Source organism: Hippocampus guttulatus, chromosome 6, assembly GCF_054856545.1.
Source record: "Hippocampus guttulatus isolate MCC_2025c chromosome 6, RoL_Hgut_1.0, whole genome shotgun sequence".
In the NCBI taxonomy this organism is placed as follows: domain Eukaryota; kingdom Metazoa; phylum Chordata; class Actinopteri; order Syngnathiformes; family Syngnathidae; genus Hippocampus; species Hippocampus guttulatus.
The window spans coordinates 16,263,928-16,287,749 of NC_141266.1; the positions used below are offsets into that span (position 1 = coordinate 16,263,928).

Below are 23,822 nucleotides of genomic sequence, written 5' to 3' on the forward strand. Positions count from 1 at the left end.
ATGGTCGTTTTTTTCGGCTAAAAACGCCTTACAATGCATGGTCGTTTTTTTTTTGTCTAAAAACGGATTACTAGACATGGTCCTTTTTTTTCGGTGAAAAACGCCTTACTAGATACATGGTCGTTTTTTTTGGGCTAAAAAAAGGAGGCTGATTCGGATGCCTCCTGAACGCCTCCCTGGTGAGGTGTTCTGGGCATGTCCCACCGGGAGGAGACCCCGAGGAAAACCCAGGACACGCTGGAGAGACTATGCCACCCAGCTGGTCTGGGAACGCCTCGGGATCCCCAGGGAGAGCTGGAAGAAGTAGCTCGGGAGAGGGAAGTCTGGGTTTCCCTGCTAAAGCTGTTGCCCACGCGACCCGGCCCCGGATAAGCGGTAGAAGACGGATGGATGGATGGATGGTAATAGAGAGTTGTCATTGAATCCAATTGTCTATTGCAGGGGTCAGCGACCTTTTTGAAGTTGAAAGATACTTTGTATGTCATGCGAATACCACCAGTTTAATAAACACTTTTGAAATAACAAATTTACTCAATCTCATTTAAAATATCTTCATGCCATTAATGTAATAATCAATTTATGTGGCAGCAGACCATGTTAATGATTTAAAATCATTACTTCTACAAAATTCTGAGAAAATCACAATGCCCCCATCACTGGTGAGCTATTTTTTAGAATAGGCCCAGAGGCTACTCAAGTGGCACTTGGGGGCTACCCGGTACCCACGGGCAACATGTTGGTGACCCGAGTTCTATTCGATTTTCTGTCAAGTAAGAATGTCAACACATTTTTTACTGAATTTTAAAATCAGAGATGCAAGTAAACTTTTGTGATATGATTTTTGCAAATTAGCAGGTGGCGGACAAGAGGGACTCAACGGGTTTTGTGATTTCACAAATACAGCGAGAATTCAGGTTGCAGGCAAGGTTACAGTTTTTGGGCGCAGGTTGCAAATCTGCCCATTTTTCAGGTTACCATAATATATTTAATAGTTATTTAAGAATTAAGAGTTAGCTTCTGCAACAGGTAAAAACAATAAATCTGAAACATCATAGCTATGTATTACAATGTGTGGTAAAATCCATAATGCGTTATCTTTTACAGGGTTGAACGTAAAAACAAAGAATCGAAAGCTCTCAAAAACCTAAAGTACGAGTGAAAATAAACTTTTTTTTAAAAATCTGCATCTCAAATACATTTAGGCACACGTAAAGTCATCTGTGATTAATTTTTTTTTTTTAAACATTTTACATCCCCATTTTAGAATAGTACTGTGTACAGAGCATTTGTTCATTGAGTTCACCTATAACTAACAAAACTACATTGATACAGATCAACGTTCAATATGCTGCTAGGGTCACTTCATTACATGTACCTGAAAATTTTAATTCCATATTTTTGATCAGGTTCGGTATTTCACCAGTATTTAAAACAAAATTTTAAAAAAATCACAGCTCAGATTAAAGGGTCATGGTTATTTCTAACAGTGGTGTTTATTTGGCAGTGCAGATCTATTCTTTGGGGAAAACAAAGTAATGTAGTCATTAAAAAAAGTAAAACTGTAAACACTGGCATTGTTTACACACCCGACAAAAAACACATTCACGGGTTGTCACTTAGACATAGATCACACGGCAAAGCTTTGCGTGGCTGTAAGCATGACAGAACTCTGAAAAGTGCTGGTGTAGTGAAAACAAAGTAAATAAGCGTGATGAAAATCGGTTAGTCATCGACGAACTAAAGTGGACTTCACTCCATCGGTCATTTTGCAGGAGGGCGAGTTCTGAGCTCAAGTATTCTGGCTGCCGCTGCCACTAAAAGTGTGGTCTCAGTCCGCACAGCTGTTAAATCTTTCATCAGTCTAACAGGGACAGAAGCTTGAATTGGATCGTCCTGTTTTATGACAAAAGTGTATGTCAAACCTTGATTTGGAGCAGTGGTAGTATCTGCTTTTTTTTGTTGTTTTTGCACGAAACTCAAACATCAATCAAGAGAGTTAGCCCACTTTAGTTGTCAGTGACTCAACCGGTACACAGAACTTGTCATGTCAATGTTTTGAATTGTCGGCTGGCTAAAATCATCAAAAAGCTTTAACACTTTAGTTGGGGTTATACTTCATAACAGGAGGGGGGAGAAGCAAACAAGTTCTTGACTGCTTCTTTAAAAACAGTGAGTGTGATCAAAGAGAACAGGTGTATGCGTTTTAATTAAAGCTACTTTTTTTTTGTGCAAACTCAGCGCTACTTGGATGGACACATGAGTAGGGTTGCAAAATAGCGGTGATTCCAACAAATCACCAAAAATTGAGGTTAAAAAAAAAACACTTCGATGCATCGTCAATGTACAATGAAAAACATGGATCGCCTCATTTTCTAGGGTCTTTATTTTTATCCACCAAAAATCCATTTTACTTTGAAGCCACGTAAAAATGAAATAAAATTGCCTGTAGACACCACAAGATGGTGCCAAAGCACAACCTATTAAACCCAATGTCCAACCATCACGACAGCATAATTTTTTTTTTTTGGTCACCAAAATACAACATCTTTAGATTTAGGGTTAACTCATTCAAGCCCAAAGATGTATTTATGTCTTACCCATTGGGGATTTTGATCTATATATCTTTAAAAACTGTCAAGACTTAAGGAGGGTTGGAAAACAGCAGTCATTTATTTTGAGTGATTTCTCACTAATTGTAATTCTAGTACCCAACTTGTCCAACTGATATTTCCAAAAGTATTCTTAACCCTAAACCAACTTTTGTGGTCCTTTGCTACCTTGAACATGAGTTACGATACCCCCCCCCCCGACCCCTCAAAAATGCCTTGTCTTTGGAAAGTTGTTGTGCATTGCGATGTGAGCAGTCCACCTCACCCTGTTGAGCTGGCACGATAAAAACTATTTTGGCAACGAGACGACGTGGTTCGTATCATCTTTTTGGTTGACAGCAGCAGGCACCTCATTGCTCCGAGCGATGCCGCAGCAAAGCATCGCGGGGGAGCGGCTGTGAGGCCGCCTTCCCTGTGGCGGCATCTCACCGGACCTGCGGAGCTGCATGTGGAGGAGCCGTCAAGCCGGCTGACGTTCCGCCGCAGTGGCGTTACTCACTACTTTTTTTCAGGACCGAGGGCGTTGACTCAGAGAAAGCCCTGGAGAGGATAATAAGTATAGGTCAAAACAATGTGTTTATTTAATTTTATTTTTGTAGGGTGTCGGTTGCCGTGGCAATGGCAATGGCGACCTGTTGCCGGGCTGGGGCCAACCGGCCTGGATGGGCGTAGGGGCTGCCGAGTTGGGGCTCATCAGCATGGCGCTGTAGATGTTGGCCGCCACCACCAGGATGCACAGCAGGATGGGCCCAATGATGGCGCCCTCGAGACCCAGGTAGTAGGCGCCGCCCGCCACCGCCAATCCGGTCAGGTAGGGGTGACCCCCCCTGAAACCACACACACACAATCTCAGACTTAACTGCAACTAAAGTTAAGCAGTTTAGCGATGCAGGTAATTCAGTGCTGGCATCTGCTCCATGATTCTGGTGAGAGTTTCATTTTGTACTGGCTGTTTGAATCTGTCAATTAAGCAGCTACAACAGTTTTTTTTTTAACCTAAAACATAGGCATCTATTTGAGGTAGGGTGTTTATTTATTCAACTGCAAAGAGTGGGCCTTTATTTCAACAATTGCATTCTTTATTTATGAAAGAGTTTATTTGGGGAACTGCTTTGAAAAAAGGCCTTGATTTGAGGAAATAGGATATTTGGCAAAAAAAAAAATGTCGAACTATACTGCATTCTTATTGACCGATATTCTTTTCTTGACCAAATGAAGAGACAACTCCGTTGGGTGTATAGAATGTGATTGCGCAGGCGTTCCTAATCAAGTGTCCGGCGTTTGAGCTACACACCCAGAGATGTCCGAGTAGATGGCGGTGTCCACAAAGTAGGTGGGCAGCAGATGGCAGACAAGCAGCAGCGCGGCCTTGACGCCTTCGCCTTGCGCCAGCCACAGGTCACACACGGCGGGCACGGCGGCCCAGTACGTGCCCAGGAAGGGCACCGCGCCCAAGATGGCGGCCAGGGCTTTTAACGGGGAAACAAAACAAAAAGTAAATGAAAAAAGAAAAAAAGGTTGAAGTACGAGATTGATGAAAACAGGCCATATTTGGCGTGAAGCTCACCTGAAGGAATGAAGACCACGTTGATGCCAAAGATGGTGTGAGTGAGCCAAGTGTACAGGCCGTAGAAGGCGGCCATCTTGAGAGAGGCATCAAACACGCCTCTGTGCAAACACACAGACACAACTGGTAGCTACTTGAGACACAGAGGACAAGGTATGAAAGTCCTGATAATAACTACACTGGGAAATATAACATTCCGTTGAGTTCGATTTTTATGCTGATTAAAACTAAAATTGATTCTAAAATTACAGTCAAGCTCTTTCCTTCACAGCTTACCCTCCAAAAATCCACTGATTAGTTGCAGTAAGAAAGACTGTACGAAGGTGAGGTGATTACGAATGGACTCATCTACAGCTACATGGCAACGTGTTTGTGCCGTCACAATTGAACCAGTGCATGCAGCTCCCAAAGCGTCAGGAAAATTCACTCAAAATTGAACTATTTCAACGTTCCTATTATTCATAAGCCCCTCCAAAATTACCTGGCTTTACTCACGTTGCAGTGTAAGAAAGACCCAGTGAAGCACAACTACCGGTAAGCCAGATCTGTTAAATGATGATTTTCCAACTTAAAACTACAGTCGACTCTTGCATATTTGTGAGTTTTGTTTTTTGTTTTTGTTTTTTTTTAAGATTATGGTCACTTACCAGTTTTGCCAAGATTGTCATAATTTACCGATAGCAAAGGAGTATTAATAATATGTCCACATATTATTATGGCCAGAATATAGTCCACACACAAAAACCAAGTATAAATAATACATTTAATGATTCACAAAAATAGATAATTATGGTGATGATTACATTAAAGTGCTTGGAGGAGTCGCATCGGAATTAATTTAAACGTAACTATATGTACCAATACCAGTACTACTAAAAATAATCATTATTATTAGGGACTGTAGAAATAACAATGAGTGTACATTAATTAATATCACTGACATCCAAGTTAAAAACTATTTTCAAATCTGTATTTGACATCAACGTGGCAGTGAATGTGGAATACTCTTATACATAAATGGCATATTGTATGTAGCATGAAAAAATTTGTATCATTATGTATTGCACAGGGTCGCAAACAGATACCAGGAAGCTAATGAGATAGGAATACACTACTATTATTATTATTATTATTATGATATTTTAATTTCTTGCTACCTGATGGCCTCCTCCACAGACTGCCCAATGATGTTGGATGAGGGTCCCGGCTGCGAGAGAGGGGTCAGGCTGATGACCCACTTGACGGGTTTGTAATACTCTCCGCTGGAGCTCAGCAGGTAGAACAGGGTGGTCAAGAAAATCACCTGAGATGACATACCAAACTCATTTTTGGGCACTCCCACAATACAGGAAGCAGGAGGAAGAGGATGAGGAAGGTGACCCCCCACCCACTTACCAGGCTGAGGACAAAATTGAGCAGAGCTGTGCCACTGTGAAACAAGACGGTGAGGAGTGTGGTGGTGGTGGTGATGAGGAGGCCAACGTTCCTGCTCATCACGACCCACAGGGACTCCAGGATCTGAAAGAAAACATCAAGCTTGAAAAACATCTCATGGTTTACAAGCAACTTGCATTTTGCTGCAAAAAATTCAACACCACTTACAGACCACAGTGTCTCAATATTCTCTTGCAGAAAGGAGGCAATGTCCTTCCAGTCCAGGATGTCCACCAACCAGCTGTTTGTTCTCTGAATATTCAACTTGGTACCACGAGAGCGACCCGAGTGGGTCACATTCTACAAACAGGCGCGTCTGCATTTTCAGAAAAGCAAACCCTTTCAAGAAACACGCCACCCTACATCCATTGGTACCTTCACAAACCACGAGTGGTAGAGTCGGTCCCAAAGCTCCAGCACTTGCTTCTCAATCACATCCGTGTTGTTCACCTTGTCCCCCAACATCTTGTGAAGCTGCGCGCACGCACACACACAACAAAACACGGTCGAGTTATAATTTGGACGAGTAAGCAAAAAAAAAAAAAAAAAAAGATAATACTTTTAAAATTAATTAATTAGTTAACTAATTAATTCACTGATTAATTAATCTACTGAGTGATTGAATTTGACATCAACACCGATGAATGATTGTTGAGGGGGACAATCGTTGCCTTCCTGTCAACAATCTCAACAACTGCCAATGTCGAAGAAATAAATATTTTCAATGTTTTTTTTTGGGGGGGGGGGGGGGTGTATGACAGGAACTGTGATTGTTTCATGTTCAACATTAGCACTAAATAAATGTCATTTGACTTTCAGTAGTAACATTTGTCTCAGTCCTAGTCTCCCCCATGTACAGAATCGTGGAAAAAAGGCTACATTTCATGCTGATCATGATAATTTTATTTTATTTTTTTAACGTGTATGATTAAATACTTTGTAGAAATGTAGATGAAAGTCAAGAAATGCCAACTTTTTGCGTTATCCACTCTCTCCCATGCTCATAGACGTTAGTGGCAGCTGAATTCACAGCCTTCTGGATCACGCGAGCTTCTGGGAGCAAGCTGTCCAGGAGAGAAAAATCAAAGAGAGAAGGTCATCTCTCTGTGCAACTGACACATTTACAAACTGAAAGAACAAGATGGCTGCCTTACTTTGCCCACTCTGGGTGGTTGGAGACCGTCTCGTTGATGAGATTCCCGGTGACGTCAATGATGTGAGCGCTTTCATGGTGAACCTGGATGCATTCAACCAAGAGAATAGCACTCGTAATGCAGAGATGGAGATATTTAAAATCCAATTTTAAAAAAATAATAATCATACCATGGCTGTGAGGACCAGCCCCATGAGGAGGGTCCCTGCGACCAGGAGGATGATGATGAAGATGCTGATCATTTTATCCAACGAGCGCTCCAGCCACACCACCATCTGCATGAAGGACACACAGGGATCCAAAAGGAAAGGGAAGGCAATAAGAAGCGCGGCAGGCAGTGAAACGCTTCAAAACACAAGGACGCATGTCCTTCCGATAAGGCTGCTTTGCATTTTTAAAAAAAGTCATCTAAAATTTCAAACTGTTGAAGGAGGCAAAAGTTTATATTTAAAAAAGAAATCTGAAAAATGGCAAAGCCAAACACAAGCGGACACAGATCCTTACACTTCAACACCATGTGCAAGAAACAAAACGCTTTTTTAAAAAAAAGTGTAAAGCCAAAGTGTGCATTCAGTCAGCACACACATTCGCTATTTGTGTTGACAAACACTGGAACCCAACATAAGACAAGGTGCACCAAGTACTATGTGTCCTGCAATGTGACGTTATCAGTGTAAAAATGTAAATACATGCTGCAAATCCATGTACAGGTTTCATCACACCCTTCTCGGGTTGAAATGCCTTTGCTTCTGCGTTTTGTTATTCATATTGTGTCCATAACTGTGCCGCTCTCTGGTGCCTCAAAAGAGCAAGGCAAGTCAAAAATGCTCTTGGCAATATTAAGTTCTACGCACACTCACTAGTCAAACCACAGCATTGGGTTTTTCTTGCGTTTGATGGAATATGAATTAAGCAGCAAATCCCACCATTTTGCAGGTTTTGGCAGCACTCTTATATATCAAAAATGAAGTGAAAACTTGACCAAGACAAAGCTACATGGTTGCTTTCCATCAGGGGTCTCAAACTCATTTTTTGTCACGGGCCACTTCGGAGTGACGGCTTCTCCTCGGAGGGCCGGTGCAAAACCTCAACGTTATTTATTATCCATGACAATTTGACATTCTGGTACAGATTTCAGCAAGAATTATGACAGTTCACACACATGATTTGCTCCCGCGGCCCATATAAAATGACGTGAGGGGCCGGATATGGCCCCCGGGCCTTGACTTAGACACCTTTGCTTTACATACATAACATGTACAGGTACATGTAACTAATTTTCTCTTTTTATTAAAGTCAGTAACTCGAAATAGGGAGTGGCGATCAAGACCTCGAAGGTTCTTTTTTGAAGAATATTTCAGTTCACACTCTGCCTGTGTTGTCAAATGAGATGGAAAAATAAATAAATACAATTCGCAACACTACACTCTGCTGGATTAAAGTCTGCATAAATCACATGCACTCAAAGCAAAAACATCACAGATAAGATGCAGAAGCAGCAATGGGAACCCCCCCCCCCCAACAAAAATGGGAAGGTAAAAAGTCCAATCAACTTTTACTGCATCTTCCCGTGAGGACAAACTAAAATCTAAACGCTGGAACTCAAGAGGACAAGCATGTAGACAAGAGAAAGTCATGAAAGAGTTTAAAAAAAAAGCCAGTCCAAGCAATTGACTCACACACATCAATATTTGATGATCTTTTTCCCGCTTTTGTTCATCCACACGCACACTTAGCTGACGACCTCTCTCATCACTAAGTCATTACCTGCTTGTTAAGCCAATGCCACAGCTTGGAGAGGAGACAAAGACACAGTGGGAAGATTGTTATTGGAAAAAAAAAATTGTGCAGTCAGCGCATTTCCCCCACCACCCCCACGTGCAACACAACACAACACTTGTGTTTGGATGCAGGCACGTGACAAGCAAGGCGTCAAGTACAGGGTGACTGGTAGGCTGGTGATTTTTAACAAAGTACTGTACTCCAGTGCGATCCTCGAAAAAAAAATCTTTGACTTGAATATTGTACTCAAATAGTGGCCTCAGATTAGTGAAAACACCAGGCCCCAATTGAAAGTGTGCTGCACACGTAAACGAACATCTCTCCTTAATTAGATGTCTTCTACATCCACGCAGATAGTAAATATTAATAAAACATCAGCATGGTCTAAGATGGGGACAATAACCGTATTGGCCCGAATATAAGACGGCCCTGATTATAAAACGACCCCCTCTTTTTCACGACTCAAGTTTGAAAAAAGTTTTTTTGAACACCAAATTAATTGTCATACAGAAAATAATTACAGTACATCTGAAACAAATGATAAAAACAATATATTTGAAAGAAAAGGCATGTTATTTTGCCTCATTCAAATTAAAGTGCAATCACATTCGTAAATGAATGGCTTCTGGTTTTTTAAATGTAAATTACATCATAACCTCTCCTCAGCTGCCGGTTAACCTGGCCGATCTTCAACCCACTTTTCTCCAGATTGTCATTACGTTTCTCCATTTTCTGTTATCTCTTCTATTATTTTCTTCTCTTTTCCTTCTTACCGCTATTTTTTATTTTTCTTCTTCATGCTACCGCTATTTTTATTTTTATTCTTCATGGCAGGGGTTCACTTTGGCCTGGGGAGTCAAATTCAACATCCGCTTCAATGATATCTGGCGCCATCTAGCGTCGTGAATGGGTATAATGTCTAGACCCCGAATATAAGACGACCCCCACTTTTTCAGCCTTATTTCAATGCAAAAAAAACCCCGTCTTACAAGAAAATGACACGTGAAGAGAAAGTGATCATGTGAAGCCATTTGATGTTCGAGGTAACAATGATGTCCACTTGGAAACGGGCTGTCAAGTGAAAGCCAAAGATAAAAGCCCAAATCCAGTTTTGTGTGGATTTTCCAAAGTGCGACCATGCAGGACACGGCCACCCAAATCTATGAACAAAAGGACAAGCGTTACCTTTGTGTCAATACGCAGCAAGAATTGCGCCAAGCCTTTGATCGGACCCGGCAGCAGAGCCTCTTCTCGTTCCCGCCCAAACTTCTCCAGCATGGCCCACCACGAGCTCATAGTCCTCGCCGCAAAACTCTTCAGGCCAAAATGGACCACCAGCTTCTTCATGACCCACACTACGTATCAACACAGGTGTGAGGCGTACATTTGAGAAGCAAAAGATGGAATGTCAGGGTGAATGTTACCGGCCACGGGGATGGGAAGGAGCTGCAGGACCCACAGGTTGAGCCAGATCTGGACCAGGAATATGGCCCAGGCCAAGAGGATGAAGTAGATGTCGCTGGCCTTGTGGGAGGACTTCTTCTGGAAAAGAGTGGTCGGCACTCTTCGAGAGCTCTGAGTGAACGCTGGGGTGGCAGCGAGGTTGTCCACCGAATCGTTGTCACCATCTTGTTAAAACAAACGGCAAGTGGCCTGAATCTCAAGAAGATTTCTAGAAACACTTGGTCCACGAGTGACTTTTCAAAATTTGCAAATATATTTGTTAACAGTTCACATGGAAATCAACTTAAGCCTAAACACGCTTAACACAACTATATAATCACAGTTGGTTATGTTTACATCCTCAAATTTTTTTTTTTAATTGAGTTGTACGAGTTATGTCACATTCCTGTTGGAAAAAGTTTATATCTGCCATCAGAACAACAAGACACTTGAACAAGTTGTTGACTTTTGTTGATCAAGCTCAAAACCTGGGGGGACCGAGCCTTCTCTGTCGCCGCCCCCACCCTCTGGAACGCACTACTACCACAACACATCCGCAACTGAACTGATCTCCAATCCTTCAAATCATTTCTTAAAACTCATCTGTTCCGCAATGCTTTTAACACCTTTTAATCTCTTTTACCCATTTGTGCTTTTTTGTTCATCTAAATGTGCTTTTGTAAATTATGTATGCTTGTTTTAAGTGCACATTTTTATCCTGTGTTTTAAACTCTTGTAAAGTGTCTTTGAGTATGATGAAAAGTGCTTTCAAATAAAATGTATTATTATTATTATTTTTAGTATCCACTGTACTTGCATAACAAATCTACAACATCCATCATTTGTTATGCAAGTATAGATGAGGTTCTTAAAGCATGTGTTTTTTCAGCAATAAATAAATAAATGTAAGTCCAAAAAAAAAAAAAACATTTCCTCACCTGTGGAGCATCTTTCGCTCCGCTCAGTTTCGGATTCCAGGCTGCCACAGGCAATGGCCATGTAAATCGTGTTAGCAGCAAATGACAACACTTGCCCAGGCAGCTCTCCTTAAATGATCATATCACAACATCAAAAAAAAAAATTCCACAAAAAAATCCTCACAAATATATAATAAAAAATAGCATTAGTAGTTTCTTTTGTTCAATGAAGTAAAGTGACTGAGGATCAGTGGCTGCGTCGGTCCTTGACTGCTGGCACCAATACATGACAGTCCCATAACCTGGATTTTTAGTTAGTGACAGCAGGGCCAACTCAGACACGCCAAATCCATTTTTGAGTGCCTATTCACAAGCCTCACCTCTGCCAGGGACAGGGGGCTTCTCTTGGGAGCCCACAATGAGCAGCAGCACCACCACCACAAATAAAGGAACCCTCCACGAGCCCATCAAAGACACTAGAATGAAACAGTAACGACTATGAATTGATCGGATAAACACACAATTGTTTTCAATGACGAGAAACATTTTCAAGCCTCGAGGGTCAGACTGAATGCATCCAGTGGACTAAAAATAAGAGCAGACTTTCTCATGTTACTTCCACTCACCAATGTAGAAAAGCAGAGTGGTCCACACAGGCAGGGCGGCGGACCTCAGGTAGCCTTCCGTGCGGGGACTCCATTTAAAGCAGACTGCCAACAAATAGCCAATGACCACTGTGCAAACCTATCACCACACAACAAAGGATGTTTAACACACGGGACAGAATGTTATCATGACTTGGTCTAAGGCATGTTCTTGGAACATAAGAAGGCAGAGATTTGAAGCTCAAAACTGTGAGTCTAAAAAGACATTCTATTCCATTTGCCCCGTTCGGTGACAAGACAATAGGCGAGCGTTGTGGGGTGAAAACTTGTGGCTGCTTTCACCAGACATGAGCAACCAAAGGTTCCTGGCCGAGAAGAACATTGTCATGCTGAAGCAACTTCCTGGCTTATTCCTCTTTCCCAAAATTAAGGAGGTCACCAAAGGCTCAAGGGAATCAATTTTGGAACCGCACATGACATGAGAAAGCCGTGACAATAGAGCTGCTGGGGGGATTCTGGAAAAATGTGACTGTGTAAGTAAGTGTGTTTCACTTCAGGCGATTCTAATGGTTGTAGTTTGCTTTTTAAATGTATCCTTTGTGACATATAGAGCCTGTATAATTTAAAATCACGCAGCAAATGGCAAATTTGCGTACCCAAGGCAATATAAACACAAAGGGAAGCCTCACTGTTTTGATTGACCAATTTTCACAACCACACCCACAGTTTTTTTTATCATCAATGAAGAAAAGGAAGGGTGGAGAGAAGCAAGTCAGCTGTCATTGTCAATCCACTCACCCAGACCGCGTGGAAATAGTCCAGCCCCGCTGCAATGACCCCCCAAAGGTGGCCGAGAAGCACCTGCATGCCGACGACGCTCCAAGACACGTAGAGGACGTAGAGCAGCGGCGCCCCGGCTCCGATGGCGAGGAGCGGGGGGAGCTTCTCCATCACCTGCCGCCCCATGAAGTCCACCGTGTGGTTAACGCACCACACCGGCACTAGCAGAGTTCCCACCACGATGGGCGTCCCGGTGTCCTGCAGGCCGCTGAGCCAAGAGCGTCCGAGACGAGCGAGGGAGTACTTGAAAGGGTGGAGGAAGGTGCCGCACAGCACCGCCCAGAGAAGCGGCCGGAGAAAGGCCTCCAGGATGAAGTACACTAGCACCGCCGCCCCGCAACAGATAGCCACGAAGATCATCGCCCCGGTGTTGTAGAAGGCCTGCTTGATGTTTTTGTCGAACTTGAGCGATGACGGCTGGCTTAGCAGCTGGCTAACCATTCCCACGGCCGGTTGGAAGCTTTCGGAGACCGAAACGGAGTGAGCCCTTCTCGTGTGAGGGCTCGCCGGCGGAGCACCGGCGGCAGGGTCCGGTGACGAGAACTCCTCGTCGGCCATATTTACCCCAGTCTCGTCTGTTGTCTCTTGCGGCGTGTGAAAGCCTACCGCGTGACGTATCGATGACGAAAGGCACCATGGGAATCGGAGTTTGGGAAGAAGCTCATGTTTCGCTAATTGTTTTTTTTTTTTTTTTTGGACGTTTAAAGCACACCCGAAGATGTAGTACTCTTTAGATTTGCAGCTGCACAAGAAGCAAAACGGCTGAGTGCGACTGAACTGTTGCACAGTGTGGGGTTCTGCAACTAAATATAGCTTACAATAGTGCAGGGGACTACCACTATTTGGGGGGAATGACAAAAATGGACAAATAATTGACATGAAAAAAAAATCTGGAAAAAGAGTGATACCGTAAAAAAACAAACAAAAAATGGGAGATTTCCCCCTAAAATCTGCAACTAGAGGGACTGCAAATGGTAAACTGTAAATATGTGGGTAATGTGTTTTACAATCATACTTGACTATGTTTATAATTCCAATCGTACCTATGGTTAAAAAGCAAAGTGCAGTGAGTCTGTGTCACCATAGTGCTGCCAATAAATATGGTGATTAATACAACCGACTCAAATATCCACTCTGTGGACCCTGAAAACCCCCAATAAACCAAAATTATTTTTTTTAAAAACAACAACAAAACATGACAGTAAAACAAAACAACATGACAGCAACAGTCCGGCAAATACTGACAGAAGCCAGAGAACGAAATACAAGCAAACTGTCAAGACAACAAAGGACACCCAGAAAAGACGCAAAGGGTTGAGGGAGCCGGTTGGTTAACATGAGGGACCCGGATGGCAAGATCAGTGGAAACAAAACCCAACGAGGAAGGCAAAAAAGGTACATGGGGAAATAAAACTAAATATAATCCAAACAAAAACAGAATACAGACAGATGTGTTTGCGATTATCCAGTTTGATAGTGTATTGCCACTCAGTGTCCGGCTGTGTTGTATGCCTGTGCCTGCCACTACAACATCTATCCAGGTACGATCATCAACTTGCATTCTGTTTTGCGATTCATAATAATGTTTAATGTGGGTCTAGTATTGCAGACATTAGCAGAAGGGAGGAATGGACAGGGATTGACTACAGACAAAACAGTTTTGGCATGTTTTATTTGAACTTTTAATGGTATTATGTAGATACCACTGTAGATAGTACCTGTACAGTATATTGATGTGAAAGGCATTATTATACAAATTCTAATCCCTGAAATTCAAGCCTCCATTAGGGATTAAAAATGTACAATAAATCAAAAATAATTGTAATGCTTTGTTTTGTTTTTTTTTAATTCAACATACCCAGCCAATTGTACAATATACTCTAAATTATTGCAATTAGTATCTCATACCACCATACCATTCATCAAGTTTAATATATGCTGTACTGTATATATATACACATTTATATATATATATGGCATTATATGGAAAAAACGTCACATGTACTTTTCGAAAATAAAAACACTTTTTTGTTTCTTTACTTTATTTGCCTTTTATTTAACCTACAAATGTGTCAGATCATTTTGCCTGACCCTGTATGTATGGGCGGCCCGGTGTTGAGTGGTTAGCGCGGATGGTTGTTCATCTCTGTGTGCCCTGCGATTGGCTGGCAACCGGTTCAGGGTGTCCCCCGTCTACTGCCCAAAAACAGCTGGGATAAGCTCCAGCCAAAAAAAAGTGATCAAGTAAAAAAAAAAAAAAAAAAGAAGAAAAAAAAGATGCTTCTTATTTTGTCCTTCAGTCAAGATAATCATGAGCCAGTAAATGATTGCCATCTGCTCTTTTTATGATCCGCACAACGATTATTTCTGAGCACATGCTACTAATTTGTCTCCTGGCATGTGCAATAACTGAAAATAACTGCCCTTGTGCGAAACTTTTGTGTTACAAAGCAGTTACTTTTGATTGGCAGCAGCAAATGACTCCCCAAAAGTATATTGTGTTACACTACATAGAATTATTTTGTTTTAAAATGTCTAATATAGTATGTGTGTGCAAAGCACACACTTAAAAGTAACTTGTTTTATTGCTGCTACATCTTGTCCGTCCACCACCGCCTTCATGGTGTTCCCATCAGCAAGTAGAAGGTGAGGGCTACTATGAGTAATAGGCAAAGGGGTGAATTGAAGGTCTGGTAGGCTGTGGAAGGCATGAAGATGTCCTCGTATTTGTAAATACTGACCATGTGGTCGCTTACCGGTGGACTGTCGATGTCGTGTCTAGTGATGGAGCCTGGAGGACAAGAGACGAGGATGGGGTGACGCCAAAGATAAATCGCACCATAAAAGCTCAAAACTCACCTTGTATGGCAGGGCCCCATGCAAACAGGTAGTACCACGACAGGTGGAGGTCCACGAGCGTCTCGTCTCGTGGCACGTAGAGCGGACGCTTGAAGCGACAGGTCACGCGGTTGTTCTCAAAGATGCCCTCCTCGTCTCTGGCGGGGTTCCTCTTGATCTCCTTGGCCCACTGGCCTACGTTGTAGAAGTGGTGGATGCGCACGCGGCCGTTGTCGTCGTGGACGCAGCCCATGACATCATCGCCTCCCTGAGAAATGCGATTGGTTATTAGTGAGAAGATGAGGAAATGGTCAAGAGCATTTGAACTTTATTTGGGGTTCAACGGAGGCACTTTAAATGGTGGCATTGGGTGTGCTGGCTGCCATTTAACATGGATTTGAATATGACTAGTGAATGAATGCTCAACACAGCTCCCTCCCAGTTGTGAGGGTGTGCGCACTTGTGCAATCACATTATCTCACTTGTTTATTTTGGTTTCCCCTCTCAAAAAGATTTTTTTTCAATTAAATTTTCCAAGTCTTCAATGACATCAATATGTAAAAAGTTATTTCTTTTTTTTGTGTCCCAAAAATTTGGTATTTGAACAGGGGTGTGTGGACTTTTTATATTCACTATGTATTTTACCCTCGCTGCCTGAGCCACTTTGTATGGAATAATGGATCTAAAAATAATAAACAAAGCAAAATAAAAATAAAAAATAAACCACCAAAAAAAACAACAACAGGGTTGTCCTTGCTTAGACAGGAATTAAAAAAGAAGGAAGTGAGCAAAATTGGTTAAATTGTAAAATGTGCAACTAAAATCCTGCAGGGGATCTAAATTTAACTTCACACATAATCCTTGTTAAAATAGAATTTAAACACAAAACAGTATCCTGGATAAATTAGTCTGAAACGTCTGTAGGATTCTTGCTTTGATATAAAAAAAAAAAGAAAAGCAGATTTAACACATACAAATTTGGACTGGATGAGAGAAAGTTGAATAAATATCTCTTATTGGGTTGCATATTCTTAAAAAAAAAAGAAGAATGAAGAAAGTTGCGTGAAATTGCAACCAAAATGCTGAATCAATCTGAATGTTAGTCGCTTCCACATCAAGTATCTAAAAAAACAAATCCTTGTCCAAAGTGATGCTGCAGCTTATCCACATATTCAATTTTCTCATCTGTGATGTTCATTTTAATCCATCATATGGCACATTTTTTACATACATCATGTTTAAACCACCCACTTTGTTTTCCTCGAAACAATGAGGTCTGTCTCAGAGTTTCAAAATGTTGTCTGATGTTAAAAACAGTCAACGGGGTTATTTACTGCAATGGATACTCCAAATAAAAGCCAAAAACAAAGGATTTCATGGAAAGTGAAAGCACCGCTTGACAAATTCATCAAGAACTGACCTCAGAGCAGGAAGAAAGTCCTTTTCCTCACCATTTTCTTGTCAGAGGAGAAACCTACGGCCACCCAGCCGTCAGTGTCGGCGCTCATTTCGTACTCCACATCCGTCCCGATGCGACGGTAACTCAGGAAGTAGTCACATGTCTCCGCATCGCAACCAGGCTTTCCATACCTAAACACACAAAACCCATCAGGTCTTCTAAGTTACATGCTGTTTACATTTTAAAAGGGGGTGTATCACGTGACTAATTAAGAATGAACATGGAAAAAAGACGCAAGCTTGCTCTTACCTGATGCATCCTTTGGTCACACCACAGTCACTCACTTTGATTCTGGCAAAGGGGTCCACTGGTGGCGCAGTGGGAAAAGGATAACCTGCAAATATGCGCCATCAGAATTTTGTGTAGCGTTGTTATGACAACCAAAGTGTGCATATGAGTGCCAGAGAGACATTTTGACATTTCACAAACGTATTGATGAATATAAATTGTACAGCAATAATGCAAATAGAAAACAAGTGATACAAGTAAGCTCCCTCAGGTGACGCTTGAAAGAATCACTGCTTACAGTACAGGTGAGTTGAATTTGGCATTTACATTCAACACATTTATAAGTATTTTTTTAAGATTTGTTGTTGTTGAAATTTATGCAGGTATTTTATTTACTTATCATGCGCAACACATTTTAATTAAATTTGTCACTCGACCCCTTCAGAATGGCCTCAGGTTAACCGTAAGGCATATTTTTTGGCTTTTGACTCCACATGAGCCTTGACATAGTTTTTTTGTTTTTTCAGTTTTTACGTTATTAATCCACAGGAGGAGCTGGCCTGGGTGCTGAAAGACCCATTTTCTGCTTTGCTCTAGAGGTGAGGTGAGGACACTCACCATCATCAGACAGATATCGAGATTCCAAGAACTCGGAGGCGAAGGTGCTGTACGAGTCCTTGTGGTGTTCCTGGTGGCCCGGCTCTCCGTGGCCGGCCCGCATTGCTCCCTCGTCGGTTGGGCTCGGCGCGACCCCCCGCCACGCGCTGACGTGGATCAGCAGCGGCCATAGCGCAAAAATCATGGTCGCTTTAGAAATACACTACAGTACAAAAGTGGTCATAAATCAGAACGGGGTCTCGTTTCTGTTGGAATCCGGTTGCAGGTGTCCATTTTCATCGTCTCTTCGTCGTCAATTGGTGTTTATTAGCAGGCTCACGCTCATGAGGAGGGGGAGAGATGGAGGGGGGTGCCTGGAGGCTAAACTAAATGTAAATTAGCCGGATTTGTAATCTCGATGTCTAATTCACACACAAACATCGTAATCCGCTTCAGAATCACATATAGCGACGTCCATTGGCGCTAGTGAATATTAAATCCTATTTTCTTCGTGTGTGTGTGAGGACATCGGGATGAAATGGTGTCGCCCATCTTTGCTGATGAAACATGGCCTCCAATGAGGAGGAGAAACGTCACCGAACACAGGACGACAAACAATATGACATTTTGGCAATTTGCATCCTTTTATAAAGGTACCTCGTTATCTCCCGAACATGTTACCTATCTATCTATCTATCTATACATACATTAAATTTGAAGATTGATTTACAATATTACCCATTAATTTGCATTGAATGTTTCATTATACGTTACTGTATTTCTCATAGCTCGTGTATTGTTCCACCTACTTGTTTGACATTATATGTAAAGTGTTAAAATAGAGACAAGAGATGCAAAATGTGTATTACAGTATGTACAGTAGGTTTGCAGTGCATCACTTTGAGAGCTGTGTGCGTCTTTTGGGTGGCTGTGACAAATGCATCGATATCACAAACACCTCTCAGTATGATGCAGTTCCAATGTACAACACAGCAAATCACACTAATTATAAATACTGTATCTTTAAATGAATACCACTTTGACGGTGTCATTCAAAACTGTCACAACAACTTTAGACCTATTTGGTAAAGGAGGGATATTATGTGTACCCAATGAAATGACCAGCGTGATTATATTAAAAACACAACACATTGGAGGAAGTTTCAAAGAATTAAAGTCTGTAGTACTCACCCAAATGTCATATGATTTATTGAATTTACAATGGATAGGAAAGTGGCACTCATCCGTGGAGAAATCTCGAGTTAAAAACATAGTACTACCAGTAATATACAGTAAAACCTAAATATTTCTAACACACACACTAAAACTGTAATATTAATATAAATACGAACTAAAACTGTAAAACTAATATTAATACGAATTATATATGTGTGCCTCTTTATTTCTAAAATGTAAACGTCATTTGTCTCTGTTGATGTTCAAAGTTCCTCCGCATGATGTCGGCAAAACTCCATCACTGTAAAAAGCAGCTAAGAGGAGTCCGCGCTACTTTTAACGACAGACGTAAACAATTAACAACCGTGAGATACCTGTTTTTTTTTTAATGTACTAGCAAAATTTTACTCTATTTCCTTTTTAATTCAGCTGATGACATTCTGAAACGTTATTTAATAAGGTAGGCGACATTTTGATTCATCAAAATCTCTGAAGGCAAAATTTTACTGAAGGAAAACTGACAAAAATTATATTCGGCACCTAAATAAAAAATATATATTAAAAATTATATTCGGCACCTAATTAGCTACATTTCCATTGGATTATTTGTCCAGCACACCCATTTAGTTAGTTTTTTTTTAAATTTTGCTTGGAAACTTAAAATCACAGGAGGAAAAAGCAATGCATTAAAATCTAATTATGCCTACTAGTCATTAGCATCACAGGTAATAAAATATATGTGAATCTTGATCCAACATTAGAGGGTTAATTAAATTAATATAAATACTTCCAAAATATACAATATTGAGAATAATTGGGGACACTGACTAATATACAGTACATACATACATACATTTTCCGAACCGCTTAATCCACACGAGGGTCGCGGGAGGTGCTGGAGCCTATCCTAGCTGTCTTTGGGTAGTAGGCGGGGGACACCCTGAATTGGTTGCCAGCCAATCGCAGGGCACACAGAGACAAACAACCATGCACGCCCGCACTCACACCTAGGGTCAATTTAGAGTGTTCAATCAGCCTACCATGCATGTCTTTGGAATGTAGGAGGAAACCGGAGTACCCAGAGAAAACCCACGCAGGCCCGGGGAGAACATGCAAACTCCACACAGGGAGGCCGGAGCTGGAATCGAACTGGGTACCTCTGCACTGTGAAGTCGACGTGCTAACCACTGGACTACCGGGCCGCCCGGAAGGAAAATATATGGGACTAAATAAAATAGTATTAAATTGAAGCATTACATTAAAGAATGTTGCAAAAATATTTCGCCATTGTAGTTTTGTTGCCTTTTAAATTTTATTATTATTACTGTATATCTCTTTTTTACAAGGAGACTGCAGTTCAGCTCCTATCCTGCAGGTAGCGTTGGTGTCACACTGAAGTGACATTAAACGAAGAGTTTGTTTGTTTGTTTATTGAACATAAAAGTCTGCAGACAACATTTAACCAGAACAATGTAAACTACTTTAACAATGCACCCCCCCCCAAAAAAAAAAATATATATATATATATATATGAGATGCATGTTTTTTTTCCTCCCCGAATCATCATCATTTGTCTCCAAAGATGCCAACGGTGCTGATCAAAGCCTGATCTCTATCCCCAACTCACAAAACATATATGTTTACCATTCGATTGTGTCTACTAATAACCACTCCTACCCCTTTAAACACCGGCCACCCAATTAACATTCTGTGTAAGGGCAATACTTATAATGAGAAACTCCGGGCGAACCAATTTTATCTTAATAGCCTTAAAGGGCCGTTCATTAACACAACTGCTCATGCACTTTTCCTTGCACATCACGTCGCAGTGAAGGAGTGCCAGAGATAGAGAGAGAAAGATAGAAAGAGAGAGAGAGAGAGAGAGAGAGAGAGAGAGAGAGAGAGAGATGAGGTGGTGGCGAGCTGGGCTGCTAAATGTCAGCGGTGTGTCTCCTGGGCCAGACAGACAACTCCGTGACAGCACAATAGCCGCAAGATCCATTCAAATACACGGGCTGCTTTGACTGGACGCCAGAAGACGTCATCTGTTTGGCCATCAGATCGCACAATTTATACCAGGGATGGGCAACTATGCTGCCCGCGACCACACTGAGTGGGGACTTTATTAATTTAAAAATAAATAAATAAATAAATCTCTTTTTTTTCACCCTTTATAGCCAAAATATTCCAAGATCGACATAGACGTTTTCCATGAAAAACAGGGAAATATGAAAAAAAAACCATGAAGAATTCAAAATATGAACAAGTCTGCCAATATACGGAGCCGTATGTGCGCACTGCGATTATGCACAAGTCACCTATAGTTTAAAGTTGTAATATCACTGGTCACCACTAGAGAGCATCCATGTCTTCATAGACTGTATATACAAATTCATGCCCAAGATGGCCGCTTGTGCGCCAGTGTGTTCGGCGACGCTCCATATTTTGGATGGAGATAAGATTCTAGCTGCAAAGCAAGGGAAAAAAAACCGAATGATGGACAGCCAATGTTTCCGCTGCCAGCTCTTGTTTAGAGCAGACTCGCTGCTGGCTCCTCGCCGCTCACCGCTAGTTCCGCTCACTGCGATTTAGTTGGGCATTTTTGCATTTCGAATAGCTCCGGGGGCACTTTTAATATATTCCAAAGTGTCTCAACCCGAATCTTTCATCACGTTGTCCATCTGCATTTAAGTCATATGCACTTGCATACATGTCCAGGTTTCAACAATAGTTTTACAAGTCCTTTTCATTTCAGAAATTCATTCTAAATAAAACTGCGCTCGTGATAACATGAAAACTTGCACCTTTGTATCTTCCATGTGGCTCAGAGTATACATGAGATGGAGCCCTCCTTCCTCAGTGAGCATCAGAGAGGAGCGAGAAGAGCTCACTTATTGACTCTCCTGCCAAGCCCTACAATAGTCATGAGGCAGGCCTGTGATCCAGCCGCGGGTCTTCCAAGCCTCGGGGCGTCATTTAGGATGTGTCAGGGCCTGCTTTCATCACGCACGACAATGGGCACTTTTGGCATGCCCCACCTTCCAATCGCAGACACTTCAAAGCTTCGCACCTAACAAGGCGTACCTATAAACGCTCATGACAGCAATGCTTTGTGATAGCACAAAGGCTGTTACGTGTTTGTTTGCTTTGCATGCATCATTGGGTTCGGAGAAGTTTCTCCACCGGGATCCGTGTGTAGGGAACGCTGAAAGCTTCCATCGGCAGTTGAATGTTTGCTTTGGTGATAAGGAAGGCACAGATGAGATGTCGATCATCACACGGTGAACACGCTCAAATGTGCTCATTCACGACCTCATTCGCATGCACGCACGCATTTGACTAAAAATCATCCCTCTCATGTTAGAACCTAGTCCCCCAAATTAATTTGGATTTTCTACACAGATAATACATTCTTTGAAGTAGAGAACTGACCATTTTAACGATGTAATAATTTCACACATCTCTGTTGTACTGCCAGGTGTTTATGCAGTAAACTATAACCTGTACAACTCAATTCGAGAAAAAAAAATTGAAGAGGGTAAGTGAAACTAAACAACTGATACAGTGTGGTTGCACAAATGTTCACACCCTCATAACTGGAGATGTGGCTGTATTTAGAATTGAGCAGTGACATTCAAAGTCATGTTTAAATGGTAGTTAGCACATGCTGGCTAACAGGCTCTGATTAACCCTAAATAAACCTCAAAGCTATTCCTGACTTTTTTTTTTTGCTTTCGAGCAGGTTTGATGCAGATACTAATTGGTATTCGGAAGTGTTCATAATTACCTCCACTTTGTTTCAGGCCCCAGTTCCAGCTGAAGAAAAAACATCACCGCACTTCACTGTACGTATGACATTCTTTTGGTGAAGAATAGTGTTATATTGGCACCAAACATACTTTGACAAAATTCTGACCAAAAAGTACAACCTTGGTGTCGTTCGACCACAACAAAATCCTCAAAACCTCATGTGGGGAAATGCTGTTTTTTTTTTCAGCTGGCCTTGGTGTCGAGTGAATAATTAATATTTCTGAATACCAGCAACAAAAAAAGTTTTAGGCTTCGGTTTAAAAGCAAACACATAAAAAGATTAGTAGAACAGCTCAACTTTATTTTTGCATTAATCAGAGGCACTTTAAATGTGACTCTATTTAACTTGAGTTGGAATTCTACTGGTTATTTCTGAACACAGCCACATTCCTAGTTCCCATACTGTTTTGCTGGATTATATACAGTATGTATACAGTATATATATATATATATATATACTGTATATATATATAAAACCAATTTAATATACTTTTCAGAGAAGCCCAATGAGCCACCTTAAACATAGATACAAAATGGCTAATGTGGTTTGAAATTCCGCATTCATGTTCAAACTGGGGCATGATGGTCATCTGGTTAGCACGTTTACCTCGCTTGATGTCCTTGGTCGGGAAAAGGGAAAACTGCCTGGTTTGTGATTCATGTGTATACCCAGCCTTCAGCTCACCAATCGCCCTAAATGAGGATATGCAGTATCAAAAACACACTGTCACACTTTTCTATTTATTTCGGCACTCCGTGTACCTCATTTCTCAGTAGTTATATTATTGGAATAGAGACCACAAGATGCATTGGGTGACATAAAGTTTATTTAGAAGAAAATGCCCGATGAAAGTTTGGAGAAAGGCCCGATTGTCTGCACATTCTCCAACAAAGACTTAGCTTATCCACAAAGCAATTCAAGCCTTAGCTATTGCCACCAGTACCAATGGGAAGACAGGGGATGAGCACCCTTCAGGGCCCGCGGCAACATGTGGCATAGCGGTGGGGCCCAAAGCGGCATTTTTGTTCCACGAGGCCCAAAACTACTTGCAGCATCCCTGGTTAACACTTTAATGCAAAGCTTTGTGCAGCAAGTATAGAGCCGTGGACGATCAAATTTCAAAAGTGCCACTATTTTAGATGCTATGCAAAGCTTAATGCGGGCCCAGGAATGTGCAGAAAAAGCTATTTTTGTGCAGTTTCTTACTAAATAATTTTGTCTTTTGTCACTCACCACTACGTGTTAGCTAACATGGTCAGTTGTCTTAAAAGTCGTGTTGTCACTGGACTTAACCATTAAGCTGAGACACTTCTTTGGCTCTCTCTCCATATAGACATGGTAAATGGCCGGGGGGCCTAAAGCA

General features: G+C 41.6%; 2 protein-coding genes across 3 annotated transcripts; both read right to left on the reverse strand.

The window, feature by feature from the left end:
• Nucleotides 1-1,468: 1,468 nt before the first annotated feature.
• On the reverse strand, nucleotides 1,469-12,960 carry tmem245 (transmembrane protein 245). 2 transcript variants are annotated; one of them, XM_086113697.1, is made up of 18 exons: nucleotides 12,309-12,958; nucleotides 11,532-11,649; nucleotides 11,286-11,381; nucleotides 10,927-11,034; nucleotides 9,970-10,173; nucleotides 9,731-9,900; nucleotides 8,531-8,554; nucleotides 6,934-7,038; nucleotides 6,765-6,847; nucleotides 6,584-6,674; nucleotides 5,986-6,084; nucleotides 5,779-5,910; nucleotides 5,572-5,694; nucleotides 5,334-5,479; nucleotides 4,177-4,277; nucleotides 3,904-4,078; nucleotides 3,242-3,436; nucleotides 1,469-3,149 (listed from the first exon to the last, which is right to left on the reverse strand). In XM_086113697.1, exons 1-18 carry the CDS (start codon nucleotides 12,906-12,908, stop codon nucleotides 3,101-3,103), a joined length of 2,619 nt encoding a protein of 872 aa, XP_085969823.1. In that variant the 5' UTR covers nucleotides 12,909-12,958; the 3' UTR covers nucleotides 1,469-3,100. The 2 variants fall into 2 exon arrangements, with proteins under 2 accessions (XP_085969823.1, XP_085969822.1); XM_086113696.1 differs by lacking the exon at nucleotides 8,531-8,554 and having other exon boundaries at nucleotides 5,572-5,910; nucleotides 12,309-12,960.
• Nucleotides 12,961-14,005: 1,045 nt separating this feature from the next.
• On the reverse strand, nucleotides 14,006-18,045 carry frrs1l (ferric-chelate reductase 1-like). The gene is made up of 5 exons (XM_086113699.1): nucleotides 17,494-18,045; nucleotides 16,897-16,981; nucleotides 16,640-16,778; nucleotides 15,210-15,456; nucleotides 14,006-15,141 (listed from the first exon to the last, which is right to left on the reverse strand). Exons 1-5 carry the CDS (start codon nucleotides 17,675-17,677, stop codon nucleotides 14,969-14,971), a joined length of 828 nt encoding a protein of 275 aa, XP_085969825.1. The 5' UTR covers nucleotides 17,678-18,045; the 3' UTR covers nucleotides 14,006-14,968.
• Nucleotides 18,046-23,822: the final 5,777 nt, after the last annotated feature.

Coding starts and splice junctions, on each gene's coding strand:
- tmem245 (XM_086113696.1), bottom strand. CDS start 12,908: ATGGCCGACGAGGAGTTCTCGTCACCGGACCCTGCCGCCGGTGCTCCG. Junction 11,035..11,285: donor GCCCCCTGTCCCTGGCAGAG/GTGAGGCTTGTG, acceptor TGATCATTTAAG/GAGAGCTGCCTGGGCAAGTG. Junction 6,085..6,583: donor GAGAGTGGATAACGCAAAAA/GTTGGCATTTCT, acceptor GCGTGCGCGCAG/CTTCACAAGATGTTGGGGGA.
- frrs1l (XM_086113699.1), bottom strand. CDS start 17,677: ATGATTTTTGCGCTATGGCCGCTGCTGATCCACGTCAGCGCGTGGCGG. Junction 16,779..16,896: donor GTGACCAAAGGATGCATCAG/GTAAGAGCAAGC, acceptor TTGTGTGTTTAG/GTATGGAAAGCCTGGTTGCG. Junction 15,457..16,639: donor TCTCCTCTGACAAGAAAATG/GTGAGGAAAAGG, acceptor CGCATTTCTCAG/GGAGGCGATGATGTCATGGG.